A 15,075-nucleotide genomic window follows, 5' to 3' on the forward strand; every position below is an offset into this window, starting at 1 on the left:
AACAAGGCAAAAAATAACATGCAAACACCTGTAATAAAGAATGAATTTAAAATCAGAATAATTATAAACAAATAGAAATAAACAGAAACACAACCTCCCTCCATATTAAAACAACAACAACAACAACAACCACCAAAACAAATGTGATCGCATGGTGCAAAGGATAGCTCTTGGTCCTGTCATCTGCAGACTGGTGTGTTTAAGGAACACAAAATCAATGTCAGTGTATCAAGACCACTCTTGGTGAGTGGGCACTTTCTGCGAGTAATAAAACCATAGGTTCATTGGCCCTGAGAGCACATTGCTCTGTGCCACGTAAGACAACCCTGAAAGTTACTTTCAGAAAATCAGTACAGAGCACTCCTTTAATCCTCAGCACAGATAGGGGTTTGGCCTAACCCCATGAACTCATTAGTTCTTTAAAGTGAGACAGACTTACAGGTCACATGAGGCACAACTCTCAAGTACAGTGTGTGTGTGTGTGTGTGTGTGTGTGTGTGTGTATACGCGCACCTAGACGCCCTGTTCCCCGATTCCTCGGGGAGAGCAGTCCATTTGGCAGGGCAGTCGATCAGAAAATCAACCTCTCTCAGCCACTGAAAATGGCTGATAAGCAAAAGAGTGGCCCCCACACACTCCCCCTTCAATCAGCGTTGCAGGGGGGAGACCGGCAGGGGCAGTGTGGTTTCAGGAGTCAGCATGTAATGAACCCCCACACGGTGCACTACTCACACCTCCATGGGTTTAGTAATATAATCAAAAAATGGGAAATATAAATGAATACCCGGCCTGCAGGATCAGTTCCTTTCAGTATGTTCTTTGGTAAAACCACCACAAGGAATCGACAAGACGAACAAAACCATGAAGACATTCAGCATATTTTGAGGAATTTAAGGACAGGCAGTGTAACATTTTGGACAGTCACTGTAGAAACAGCAGATTAAATGTTTACAAGGGATTACTGATCTAAAAAAAAGAAAAAAAAAAAAGCCAAACAGATAAGTTATGAAAGCAATACATATCCCTCGTCACACTCACTGACTGATAATTATTGACATGAGATGGCCCGATACTTGAATACAGCTCCAATTCAAAGATTCAGTCCAAAAAGGCAAGACTTATGAAAATGTACCATTTTACTTTTATAAATAAAACTCAATGAGAAAGAAAAAAAACAAAAACAAAACTTGCTACTAACCCACCCCACCTACTTCGTAAGTAATCACAACTAGATGCTAATTATAAGGAAAATAGTCCCCATTTCATTCTAAGCAATCAGCACTCAGACTGTCAAAGGGCTGATTTTAACCTATTTTAAATGCATAGCTTTAGGCGGAGAAGATTTATCTGCTGTGACGCATTCGCTCTCCAAGTTCTCTGGAGATCTTGCCTTGGCTCGAGAGTTCAGGAGAATGGGAACGCCACGAAGACAGATCAATACCAAGATGCATCACTTAAGCTCTGAGGGTTAGAATGATGTACCAAGGATCTTCACTATAATTCTATCCTCATTCTCTCTTATATCTTTGAAGTATAAGAGAAAAGTAATCAAAGAAACTAAATGCAGTACTAAAGGGCAAATGTTTTTTCTACATGGTCTACCTGCATTGTTGATAAGTCAAACCACCTCTGCATAGATAGTCCAGGAAAAATAAAAGTGAGAAAACAGATTGCTGGTGATCGAGGTTTGGAAACTGATTTAGGAACAATCCATGTTTTCCGCTGATTTTATTTATATTAAAGCATCGCTGGAATTTGTGAACTTCAGTAAGAAATTCAGTGAGTTTCTGATTCCCTCAAGATTTTACCCCAATAAAATATCCCATACTCCTGCAGTACAAAAACAACTCATGAATAGACCTTCTTTATCTTCCCAGAATCTAGCCTGGAGAACTTCCAGAGTCTTCAGTGTTTCATAGTGCAGGATCACATCTCCCTTTTGAGTCTCAAATGTTCGCAGCTTTTAATTTGCAACACGGAGTTCATCATTTGGTGTCTGATTCCCTCATCTCTTTCACTGCTTCATCCATCACTCTCTGTCTCTCTCTCTCTCTCTCTCTCTCTCTCTCTGCCCTTCACTCTCTGTTGAACTGCTCATCACCCCACCCCTCCCCAGTCAACTCTCCATGCTCAGCCTCTTTAACCAGTGTTGATGTCATGTCTTTGCCTGCAATGGCATCTCCGTTGACTCCTGTCCTCTGTACCATGCGTGCTATTGCCCTGTTCCTGGGGCGAGGGGTGGTGGGGTTAGGGTGGGGCTGAGGGTGTTGCATCATTGGGGGGGGGGGGGGGGGGGGGTCACAGGCTACACGCGTGGTCGTGGTCCACAGCGGTGAAGATGAGACACGCCGCCGCGGCGATGAGCACGTGCGTGGCCTCGTACAGTAGCTTGGGCGAGAAGACGCTCCAGATGAAGAGGTGGTAGCGCAGGGCCGTGGTCAGCGCTACATAGAGAGCGGCGGGCACTGAGCGCAGCACGGCCAGGCAGTAGCAGCCGTGAGACAGAGCGCCAGCAGCCCTGGGGCAGGGAGAGGGAGAGAGAGAGAGGTAGGACAGGGAAAGATGGAAGAGACAAAAATGTGGATGTGGAGACATGGGAAAGAAACGAGAAGAGGGAGAGAGATGGAGGAAAAGGAGAAAAACAGCACTTTCATAAATACAGTGTGCGTATACATACTGCAGCTATTACCCACGTTAACCCTGTGTCAGTCACCCCATTTTTTCAAACCGACAACTCCGTTTTTCCTCGCAATAAACGCCATCATCCTGTCCAGACAATGACCCAAGACCTTATTGAGCCCCAGCAGCAGAACACAGGAAGACGGCACCTATCCCAAGAGCCTGCCCCTGTGAGCAAAGCCTGCACCATCACAAGATCGGTCGCTCAAGGCCGAGGGACGGCTTCCACAGGAGCTCAAACTGTGCCCTGCAAAATCACTGCTGTGGCAGATCAACGTTTTATTATTTTTGTCGCATCATCACACTGGGAAACTGATAATGTGGCAGTGGAAATAACCCCAGCATGAAGTTCCTGATGCAATGGACAAGGAATATGCGGCATGCCTACATGCGTGCGGGGGTCCTGGCAGGGTGCGTCTCACGATGGACACGAGCTGCCTGAAAGGCCTCACGTGTCTGAACGGCTCGGTCTTTGAACATGCATTTGTTTGCCCCTGAGACATGTGCCCTGTGGTCAGTACCCCAGAGGGGGATTCCTTCTCGCACAGTGCGGAGGTACCCCGCTTCCCGCCGTTAAGACTTCCGTCACCTTGACTCGACCGACGGCCCAAGTGGGGTTCCGAAGGCCTGCTGAAATATTAGCCTCGACGGCAATTTAAGCACATTTTGAGCTACCAGACTGTTAACTATACACTTAAACTGAGGTTTTACAAGAGCAATGAAACATTTTATTTTGCAAATGTAAATGGTATGGAGGAAGCCCGTGAGTGCCTAAAGGTTTAAGGGTTTATAGTATGTTGTGGACGAGTCCTGGGGCAAGCCACAGAATAGATTACGCCCTTGGTTTAAGATGCACCTAACACACCTGGAGATGTGAGAAGGAAAGGAATCACAAGGTTTGCAGGAATTGAGAGACGGGGGGGGGGGGGGGGGGGGGGGGTTTAGACTTTCTATTTTGCCTCAAACCCCCTTCCAATTGATTGTATTGCCCTGTTGGTTGGTCTGAAAGCTAACTACTATATCAGAATTCTCAGAGTCTGTTCCATCCGCCCTTTCTCTCGTTTGATTGGCAGGAGGCGGACGTGGGTTGTTACAGCTCCTAATTAACCTGTTGCCAAGGCAGCGGTGGCTGCTGGCTCCGCGTGAAGCTGTTCTTCTGCTCCGTGTTGTTTGTGTATGTGCACAGCTGTGACGACCTGCCTCAAACCCTTGCAAATGGTGAAACAGGGCATGGTACGTTCTCCTAGCACCATGTCAACCCCTCTCACCCAGCAGTGCCTCACCTGAAAGGCAGTGACTCACTCCGGAGTGGAGGTACAGCATTCACTGCAGGTTCTGGTAACTGGAACATTACTGTATCTGTTGCCCTATAACTGACCCCCCCCCCAAAAAAAAGCCTCTGCTTGCAAATCTCGCCACCTCTCTCCAATTCTCTCCTGGATAACGGTGGAAACGTTCCTCCCAGATGTGGGAAGGGACCTGTCCCTCTGGGGTTCCAAAAAAAGGAGCGTATCGATCGAAGGCCATTTCCTGGATCTTGTGCATGCACGTGTGCTGGTTGCAAGATGTCTCCTAAAGAACAGGGTACACCGCTGCACTGGCCAGCCTGCCTGCCGCAATGGCGCACAGGGAACCTCTACCGCTTAATGTTTCCAACATCTCCCTCAGGAGGTTTAAAAAAAAAAAAAAAAAAAAATCCAGTAGAGCAAGGTCAAGGGAGTACTTACACATGGTCAAACCCAGTGACTTCTGACGTGATCGGAGTACTTTTTTTAAAAACTGCCAACGGCATCTTCAGACTAGTTATACATTTTCACAGATGTCTATTTTTAAACCGCAGAATAACAGAATGCTCAGATGAGCTCACGTGAACTTCAAGCTACCACTTCTTGTTCCCTGATTAGGACTCCAATTGTCTCAAATTGTTCTCATTAATAGGCACAAAGTGCAGTAGCCTGGATACTAATGACATCACCAATACCAGCAAAAACAATAAAAACAAGTCTCCGTGTTACTGGTTGGTAGATCATTTTCATGATCTAGAAATGGTCATGAAATGTATGACATTCATAGCACATAATGAAGAGATCTCAGAACAAATCAGTGAGAGCTAATAGTCAAATAAGCACGTTTTATTTTATTTTAGCTTACTCTGTAGACGTTTTGTGTGTGTGTGTGTGTGTGTGTGTGTGTGTGTGTGTGTGTGTGTGTGTCTTTAATGGGGTAATCAGCAAGTCCTCCTTCCAAAGCGACATGATGTCCAGCATTTTGTATGACTGGCTGCAGCATCTCTTCTAAGTCCCAGAGGTCAGGACTTCCTTGCCCACAGAACACAATGCACTCAGACTGCATGTCAGAACATTACAGAGCTTTATCCTATAATTACACCATGGAGTGAGACAGTCTGAGACCCGGGAAGGGTTTCCCTATTAGCCATATATTCATATGAAAAGAGAGTGTGTTTGTTTTGAATGAGCTGAAAGGCTGGAGAAGCCCATCTTTGAGGCTCTGATTGGCTGTTTGTATATTTGAAGAGAGCTAATCCCTCACCCCTATTTCCTGGGCACTCAGCTAAATGTCAGATGAGCAGATTTTAACACACAGTTGACCTGTATGATTAAAGAGAAAGAAAACCAAAAAAGTATGTGTGTGCGTGTGTGTGGACGTTATCTAGGCTATTTTGTTATTAAGATATTTCGGTTTCGCCGTTGGCCATACATGTTTATATAGTCAGTGCTTTCCACCACTGACATGCTACAGGATTACATAAACATGCCAGAAAACACAGGTTGAGTGAAACCCAGGCCATTAAATAATTACACAGGCTCCACCGGAATCTGCTGCGGAATTCACAGAGGTTTTGTTCTCAAGCTGGATTTCTCAGTTGCATTTGGAAGGTAAATGATGCGGAAGCATGGCGCCGAGGTCTCATTAGTGAGCCCATCACTACGCTGCATCTCACAGGCATGTTTGGAAAGGCCTGGAATTAAATGCCTACCAGTAATACACCTCCACACGGAAGCTCACCAATCCCTGCTGCAGTCCCAGACTTTAGCGGAGAGCTCATTAATCTTCTTTATCTTTGGGTTTGTGTTGAGTGTATTTGTGGGGCGGTAGGGGGCTGGCTTAATATTCTAATAAGTGTGTGTCTGCGTGTGTGTGTGTGTGTGTGTGTGTGTGTGTGTGTGTGTGTGTGTGTGTGTGTGTGTGTGTGTGTGTGTGAGAGTGTGTGTGTATTTGCAGGGTGGTAGGAGGCTGGTTTAATATTCTGAGTGTGTGTGTGTTTGTGTGTGTGGGGTTGATGCTACTGGCACTACATACCAAAAGTATGGAAGCAAGAAGTGAATGTCTGGACTGAGAACAATGACGTCCCAACTAATCAGTCAGGCAAAAGCAAGGCGTGCTACAGTGAAAGGCCCTGCATGCTCAGTCCCAGATTAGCCACCGATCGCGTACTGGGTTGAGCTTGACCGCACACTCAAAGGCACGATGTCCCCAGCAGTCGCAGAAGAACTTGGAGTGGCAAACCGGTAACAAACCTGCCGCGTCTTCATGTCGGGCTGTCGCAAGCTACACGAGGAGATTGTTATGAAATTTTTTTTTTAATTTAATACAAACAGTCGAGAATCAGAAAGTAGCAGTCAGAAGCTGTGCAGGTTAGTGTTGCTTCCAAACTTTTTTGCCTGGAGTTCGTCTCTCGCACTCGAGGAGCGACACAGTCACACATGCTTCAGTCCGTGTGTGTGTGTGAGTGTGAGACAGCGAGAGAGCGAGCAAGCGCATGTGTGTGTGTTGTACCTGTCCCTCTCGGAGCTGAGGTAGCACATCAGATGGCAGGCCCAAAGTACTGGGCCTGCATACGTGCAGAAGGCAGTGAGGATGACTGCAGGAACCTCCACATAGCTCTCCAGACCCACGAACCCCACCGATATATCCACCGTTGCTATGTTATTGGAATTCCCCTGAGAGCAGATCAAAAAGAGGAAACAGTCGAATATAAGCCTCAAAAACGCCCAAATGTAAGCCTTAGCAAAGGCAGCAAACTGGCAGAAAAGCCACAAAAATTAGGAACTTGGTTAAACTCTGTTCCTCTCCTACATTCCGAGCCGAGGAATGAACGCACTGAAGGAATGTTACACAGGGAGACGATAAGCCTCACAAAAAATGCATAATGCATGTCCCATGCCATTGGGAAGAGCTTGATGTCTGTGAAGAGACTGAAGTGAGTGACAGATTTGTGTGCTTGTTAAAGCGAGGAGAAACCGAAGAAAAAGCGACTTTACCCTTCACTGAATCTCTGTGAAACCGTGTGAAGGAAGACGGATTTCCAGAAGGCATGGCACTGACGGACTGACTGCGAGGTGGCCAGAATTTTTTTTTCACCGCAATCTGTCTTCCACAGCTATCTACAGGAGGACGTATCTGTCACGTCTGTCACGAGTGCCCGTGTTGAGGCAAACAAGATAAAAATGTTAAGGTGCCACACTCACATGCACGCATACAGACACACAGAGAGGTGCTCGTGTGACAAATCCCTGCCCCTCTGTTTTCTTTGTGGTGATTGGCACAGTGATTGATGGACAGGGCCTGGCCCAGCTGAGCTGGGTGAATTTACTCAGTCGACCTCTGCTGACCCTAACCAGGGCTGGACAGCGTGTCTGACAAACGCCGGGAGCAGTGGAACAGATATTTTCACCTCACCTCAGACAAGTGGAGATGGAATGTATAAAGCAATAAAGAAACGCAGAGAGAGAGAGAGAGAGAGAGAGAGAGACAGAGAGACACAGAGAGAGTGTGTGAGACAGAGAGGCCTGTCCTAGGGACACACAGGCCGAGTGGGCGACCTTGTTGGGAGCAGAGTTCCATTCTCCAGACCTGTAATTTCATGCATGGGAAGCCGAAATGATAATTGGCCAGGGCTGCCGCATTCATGGCCCTTATTTAAAGAGCCTGAGCAGAACCCCACGTGACGGGCAGTTGCACGGCCACCACCGTAGCTAGCAGCCTCACACCGGCCACTGTGTCGGAACGAGGGCATCTTCACGCATGACGTGAAGGCTTCCAAGCATGCGCCCCACCTGCATCCCCCACACTGGCCTACGAGATGGAAGTGTTTTAAAGAGGTATGGCTACAAAAGGCGTAACCAGCCACCAAAACAATCCCGATAACACATTTCGGCACATAAAGTGTCTTGCCAGGCATACAGCTGGAGTTACCTGCAGTGCTCTCCGCATGGGCACAATGCTCCATTAGGGCACCACAACTTTGAAGCCAGAGTGTCCCAAGGAGATGCTGCAACACTGTAAATATTGGCTGGCCAGGTCTATGGTTCCACGAAATGGGATTAGTGGTAAGTGGGGGGAAAGTGCATTTGTGGTGTATTTACATGAATAAAGCAACCAAGTAGAGAGCGGGGTCTCTGTGTTGTGGTCTATTCAGAGTGTAACCTGGATTCCTGCTGGTGTGCCTTGGCAAAGTGTCAAATGTCAAGAGAGAGACTCTGCACATCCAGCAGGTCTGCACAGCCTCTAGAATTGACCACAACTCCCGAGGATCTGGGCCTACACGCGGAAATACATAATCTGTACCTGCAGCCACACCCATACACACCCATCCAGACGTAGACATACATGCAGACACACACACACACTTATTCTCACCTGAAAATAGAAGAAGGCCTGCCCGAACCAGTAGTGCATGATGGTGATCTGGGCGGCGTCATAGCGCAGCCTCTCCCAGACAAACTGGACCATGAGCGTCTGCACGAGTAGGCAGCAAGCCAGCGTGGGCAGGTTGTGTGGCCGTAGGAGCAGAGCCACCAGGAGCACCATGCCACTGTACACCTCCCACAACCCCCTGCTCCGCAGGTGCCCGCCGCCACCCGCTGCCGTCACCTGAGAGCACAGTAGGTCCTTCACGCCGGTGAAGAGGATCCCGAGGACGAAGACATAGACGAAGCGTGCCTCGCCTGTTCCTCTTGGGGGGGGAGAAAATGTGGAATTTGCAGTTTTTGAATGTTACTTTTGCTGATCATCATGTAACTACAGTAATGGCTAACAATGGCTTGGGAATTGATTCAGGCAGTTTTCCAATCTCTGACAATGGAAATGATTAAGCAGGGAAAACTCTTGCAAACACACACCCACCCATCAGGCATTCGTGCTGACAGTGCCCTTTTGTCTGAAGGTGTGTCTGGAATGTACCCCTTCAGACCCGTGGGAGTTTGGGGGCAAGCCGGAGCTGACAGCGGCAAGGATGCGCGGTGGTAGAGAGGTCAGCTCAGGCCACACAGGTCAACCACAGAGCACGGACGAACGCATGCGACACATTTACTCAAACACACTGACCCTCCCTATGGTAATGACATGGTACTCCAGCACACTGGACATTAATCAACAGAATAAGGTTAAACGGCAACGGGGGTGGGGGTTCTTTCTACCCTGGGTGAAACGTAGAGAATCCATAGCCCTTTTATGATAGCCCTACATGAGTCAAAGCATATGACATCTGTTAAACGTGTCAGCTGGGGGGTGAGAGATGCTGAAAAACACAGACGCGTCTTCTCTCGGGTTCAACCAAAGCCAGCCATTTGCTCGCCGGAGACTAAGGAAGGTCTGGAATGGAGCAAGTGGAAATGACTGCATTACAGGTGGAGCAGAGCGCTGAGCGTGATCCCCGACATGTGGTGCTGTCCTTGGGATGCAGCTCAGGCACCCCATGGAGGTAAAACGCATTTGCCATCAAGTACTCAACATGTCAATTTTGTAGAAGATTATGTTAATTTCTCCAATTACCTCAAAATGGGGGGTAATGCGTATACAAAAAAATGTCTACGATGCTTTTATGGTACAGCTGGTGTATAAATCCTAAAATAAAAGCTTTCATTCTGCTCAAGTGCTGCACTTTGGCCTTAGAGTCACTGCTCGGTTCCAAACCCGCTGAGCTGCAATGCAGAGGCAAAACAACCACAGCTGTCACTGTCTAATCACGTATAGACTGCAGTGTGAAACACTCAAACACTCAAATTAGTAACTCAAGCATTTCATGAGTTACTCTAAATTGTTATGGCGAAACCAGCATATAGGGCTTTTTTAAAAAACAACAACAAAAAAACCCCCCAAAAAACAGGTTTATGATTCCCCTAATTGCAGTTGTTAATGCTGGGATGAGCAGTTACTGATATAGCATTTATTTAAGCTGCCAGTTCATCCCACCTGATTAATAGCAGTATTAAACATGCAGCATCAGAATACGTTGGTTTTTTCCCCACAGTATAAGTCTTCTGTGACCACAGAAAGAACTCTTCCCCTCTCTCATCCTCCCCTCCATCTCTGTGTGTGCTGTTGGTGTGCCATTAGGTACTACTCTACATCTGCACTAAACTAAACACTCGCTCGGCAACATGTTACCATGACAACACAGCCCCAGCAACAGCTTGGTACCAGGCAGGTGCGCGCAAGGGCTGAAGGGATGAGGTTACGGCGAGTTGAAGGGGCAACACACGGCAACAGAGCAGCAAAAGACAGCAGCACCAAAACAAGCAACGAATGCAAACTTGGTGGGGATGTGGAGCAGGGTACACGATATGGGGATCTCGTACAGGAAATGTACCGGGAAGGACGTGGATCTGATGTCAGAACCGTTTAAGATACATCAAAGACGGGAGACAGCATAGAATTTCTGGTTCAGCATCAGCACTTGGCGTCTTAACCGAGAGGATCGTATGTCGGATCGTGTCTACTCGGGAGTGTGCGGGTCTCTTTATGCCAAAAGTAATTGGACACGGCCGGCCCCACAGGGTCAGGGGTGCTGGCACGGCAACTGCTAAGGAGGCAGCCAGGCACCGGCACAAGGATTTACGGGCTGTGTGATGAAACGCCAAGGTATGCTTTCTCTTCCTGAGCCGGGGGAGCCGGCTGGCGCACTGGTAGGAGCTGAACGGCGCTCGCGCCCTCGCGTGCACATTGGAAAGCAGGTGTTCCGTCATGTTTTATTAATCTGCTCTCACTGCAACTTACTCCCACAGCGACAGGAGGGGGGTGGGGGTGGGGGGCAGAAAGGAGGGGTTGGAGCAGAGATGAAGCAAGAGAAGCAAACAAAATCGGGGGGGGGGTGTAATTTCTCATTGAAAGAAAGTGAAGGAGAGAAAAAGAAAGGCCGCATAGGAGCGGCCCGCTGGGAGATGTTGCGTGACAGCAGGTGTCTGGTGCTCGTTCCAGTGGACTGCTTCAAAGCGCAACGACCTGCCTGTGCCCAGATGAGGTCCTCCGAGGGGTGAAGGGGGCACCGCCTGTGGCATCCAGGGGTACGGAAATGCCACCATGCCATTTCGAGAGGCCTTGGGTTCGGCACGTCAACCGCCCATGCTGGACTCTGCTGAAGTGGACGAGCCGTGGAGGCAGACCTGGGCCTACAACACGTGCCTTGGCTGAAGCGATCGTGGCATGCCTCCTCTAAGGGCCGGGCAGTATAACTTTATTTTACATCGTCACGCCATCTTCAAATAATCTAATGGTGTACAGTACTATGGCGGGAGGGGGTTACTTTCAGTAACAAACGTTTTATTTGAAAAATGGTTCAGAATGTTACAAATGTTTTTGATTTAATTTCTGCTGCTTGCACATCACAATGTGGCAACAGCTGAAATTAAACTTTACAGCTTTAAACAGATAGCCTATACTATTTAGCCATTAGCTACTATAGGTTTAATCTTTCACTGAACAATGTCCACACAGAACAGAAGGAAAAAATTATAGGCCTCAATAGTGAATAAGACAAAGCCTGTGCTAACACGAAATGGCACGAACACAAACAGAAAAATGCTGAAAAATTTAAAAAATGCTGTCCTAGCAGCACAAAAAAACCCAAAACAAAACAAACAAAAAAATCTTATTTTTACACAATTCAAGGTTTTTTCGCCTGAAAAACTAACTGGCTTTGTCAGGCTTGGGCAAGTTCCGCATAACATTTCCTGCTGTGCTGAACAGCCGCTCTGATGGCGAGCTCTTGGCACAAGTTCATGGCCAACTAAGATGTCGCTGAGAAGGGTGTTTCATTTGTTTCCTGCCAGATGAGTAAGCCTAAATGTCTGATGCACTTGAATGTTTTACATGTACTTCCTTTTGTCACTAATTGTGTAGTTTCTGTTGAATTTGTTTGTGTGTTGATTGCAACGTGCCCTTCAGCATGGGAAAGAAGCTACATAAATGTAAGTGTGATGATGATGCTGAAGACGATGCTGATGCTGCTGCTGTTGCTGCTGCTTGGTCCTCTGTGGACATTACAGCTATGCTGGCAGCTGCTTTTTTTCTGGCCAAAGTTGGTTTCTTTTCAGGCGGTCTACATTGCTCCTGCACTCTGAGAGCCACTGCACCCGTCACTGGTTTTGATCGCATATCCAGCATTACCATGCCTGCTTCTAACCAAGCCTTCGTTTTAGCCAAAGAGGTGTGACCAGACTCATAGCCACCAGGGTGTCAAGGGCCGAGAACGAAAGCCTTATGCGGCAATTTCTGCATGTCATCAACACTCTATTTTGCCTCCAGCGTGCCCAGGAGCCCAACGTTTATGGCTTTGTTTGGCGGGACATCATCCGAGGCAGCCAAAAGATCTCCAGTACACAGCTTAAGTATGGAGAGTATAGAGGAGCTGGATATGTGCAGATGTCATATCTGTAAATGCTTTCAGCGCAACACCGATAGTCTGCAGAACATCCGTCTTGTCCTGTCAGGAAGACAGCGCTCCGTCTTTCGTCAGCCAGAACGTGTCGGAGAGCTTGTGTCTGTTTAAGAAACTGCTCCATCATTGCCTGCTTGGAGCTTTATATATATATTAAATGGATCATCAAGAAGCAACAGCCTAAAGAAATCAAGAAGCAAAAAGTAAAGGCTTTTGCCATTGCAGTCCACTCAAGAACGCCAAACAGATTATGGCTGAAACAACTTAACCATGGCCAATGCAGAGGTTCGACAGCAGCTACAACATTGGGTCCATGATTTGTAGTTACAGCTGACAGTTTTCTGTCATCCAGTTACCGTTCTCAGAGTGCATCTCAGTGTTGGCAGCTTTGTGGCTTTCTGGGAAAAAGGTTGCTATTGATACATTTAGAGTGTAATTTCCAGTTGGGTGTGATGAAATGGATGGTCAAAGACCTGTATGGTGTCACGTACACGGACGACCACGTCATTGTCATGAAATTGTCGTCTGTCCTCAAAAAGTATTTTCTTCTAGGCAGCTTGTAATGAAAAACGTGTTTGGATCATGGCTTTTAATAGTGTTTTTTTGTCGTGGTGGAATGATGCCATTTCTTTAGTGAGATATTTTGTAACCGCTAACGTGCACACCTATCCTGCTTTGTCTGTTATAAATTTTGTGGGTCTGATGAAAGCACCCATTAAAAGGTTATTGTGACAATCGTTTTGTGGCTTTTCCAGTGGTGTCTATGTGGCTTTTTGAGGTCAACGGCATCTGTGATTACTTTCTAGATACATGTTTGATATGTTTCCATATTTAACAATGACTGCTTTTAGGCAAATATTACATTTGATGGCTCTCCATTTTCATTTAGAACAAACTGAAAATGGCAGCAATAGCATTTTTTGTTGCTAGCCATTTTGGTTTTCACATTTTTCTTTAAATGTATGATCTCAACAGTGAGCTCCATCCTTCTGTGCTAATGTGGCAGTTTACAAGGTAGATGGAGAACAGAAATTTGGCACTAAAATACCACCAGTTTAAAATACAGAGATACACTGCATTACCTCAATCCCACCTCCTCTATTCTATATAAAGCGCCAGCAAAAGCCATCATTTCAGACATTCCCAAAGGACTGAATCTTTCCAACAGAAAGATTTCACGGTAGTCACCTGAAGAACACAAGCATTATCCTCTCGAAAGGTTAGCCTGTAGATGTTGCTTTAAGCGTAAAAGCCAAATAGTATTATTTTATTTGAACCTTTTTGGTATATTTCTGTATATTATTTTATTCAGACACTAGACAGTAACTACATGAAAGATGGCAATTTATATCTACTTTGTCATTCATCAGTGCTTTCTACTACTGACTAATTCATTCTGATGGATCTCAAGCACTGTCTGCTAGTCTGGTCTCATGTATTACTGTCTGCTGCTGTAGGTGTGCAAAGCCTACTAAAATAATAATGGTGGGAAGGTGTCAGAGTTATGAGAGAGGCGAGTTGCCAGTTATTGAGTCAGATATCAAAATGTCACACGCTAACAAGGGGAATATACCACAGTGAGAGGGACCAAGGGGTTGACTTTCCTTTCTATCAAACATCCTACACAAACAGGATCACACAGGAATCCAACCCAGGTAAATAGACCCATGTCTGTTAGTGCTTTTAATCTAACATGGGTGCGTTTCCCAAAAGCTTCATAACACCAAGTACGTCATTAACTCGATCTTGAGTGTATTAATAAGTCTGTGTTTTACCAAACACTTCCTAACTGAAGTACTATGTAACCTCACTAGAAAGAACACTGAACTGCTACCGAGTGTGAAAAGTGCAATACAAATAAACTTGCCTTGTTTAGCTAGTAAATTATTGACTAATGACTATCCTGGTTATTCACAATATGCTTTATTGGGATGGAATGGAAGATGGTGAGCAAACATTTTCAGCAGTCCACGAGGTTGAGAAGTCACCATCCACGGCACTGCACCATCATATATGAGCTGCCTTAGCCACCTCAGAGATGTTCATTAACATGCACTTGCATAACATGTCCAACGGGTCGGGATTTCTTAACCCAGACCAATATTCGTTTACAATGCCAGGCACATTTTCAGTGCCATGGAAACGCAGTGGATGGCATGCTCATTGTTATACAGACTGCTGTCTTGAAACAACCTACACATGTTGTAAAGGCTTGTTGGTGTGTATGTGATATGCATTCATGAAGACCTGACTGCAGACTCTGCGGACAAGTGACCTGGGAGTGTGCATAAGATAGTGAAGGATGGGGTGTTTGCTGGTGCTGTTCACTGGGCTCTACAGGGTATTCTCTCTGATGGTGCTCACTGGGCGATGCAGAGTATTCTCTCTGGTGGTATTTTTTGGGCGATGCAGGGTATTCTCTGGTGGTGGTCACTGGGTGATGCAGCGCATTCTCTCTGGTGGTATTTACTATGCGATGCAGGGTATTCTGTCTGGTGGTATTTACTGGGTGATGCAGGGTATTCTCCCTGGTGGTATTTACTGTGCAATGCAGGGTATTCTGTCTGGTGGTATTTACTGGGCGATACAAGGTATTCTCTCTGGTGGTGCTCACTGGGCGATGCAGGGTATTTTCTCTGGTGATATTTATTGGGCGATGCAGGGTACTCTCTCTGGTGGTGCTCACTGGATGACACAGGGTATTCTCTCTGGGTGTA

General features: G+C 46.6%; 1 protein-coding gene across 1 annotated transcript in view; it reads right to left on the minus strand.

The window, feature by feature from the left end:
• Positions 1-2,298: 2,298 nt before the first annotated feature.
• Positions 2,299-15,075, minus strand: part of LOC113581450 (GPI ethanolamine phosphate transferase 2-like) — a 34,540-nt gene continuing 21,763 nt past the window's right edge. Inside the window, exons 4-6 of the mRNA XM_035532013.1 lie at positions 8,341-8,656; positions 6,478-6,641; positions 2,299-2,518 (exon numbers count right to left, since the gene is read on the minus strand). Coding sequence (XP_035387906.1) covers positions 2,299-2,518; positions 6,478-6,641; positions 8,341-8,656 — 700 coding nt within the window. The remainder of the gene's footprint in view (positions 2,519-6,477; positions 6,642-8,340; positions 8,657-15,075) is intronic.

This window comes from Electrophorus electricus, chromosome 12 (assembly GCF_013358815.1).
Source record: "Electrophorus electricus isolate fEleEle1 chromosome 12, fEleEle1.pri, whole genome shotgun sequence".
Classification (NCBI taxonomy): Eukaryota; Metazoa; Chordata; class Actinopteri; order Gymnotiformes; family Gymnotidae; genus Electrophorus; species Electrophorus electricus.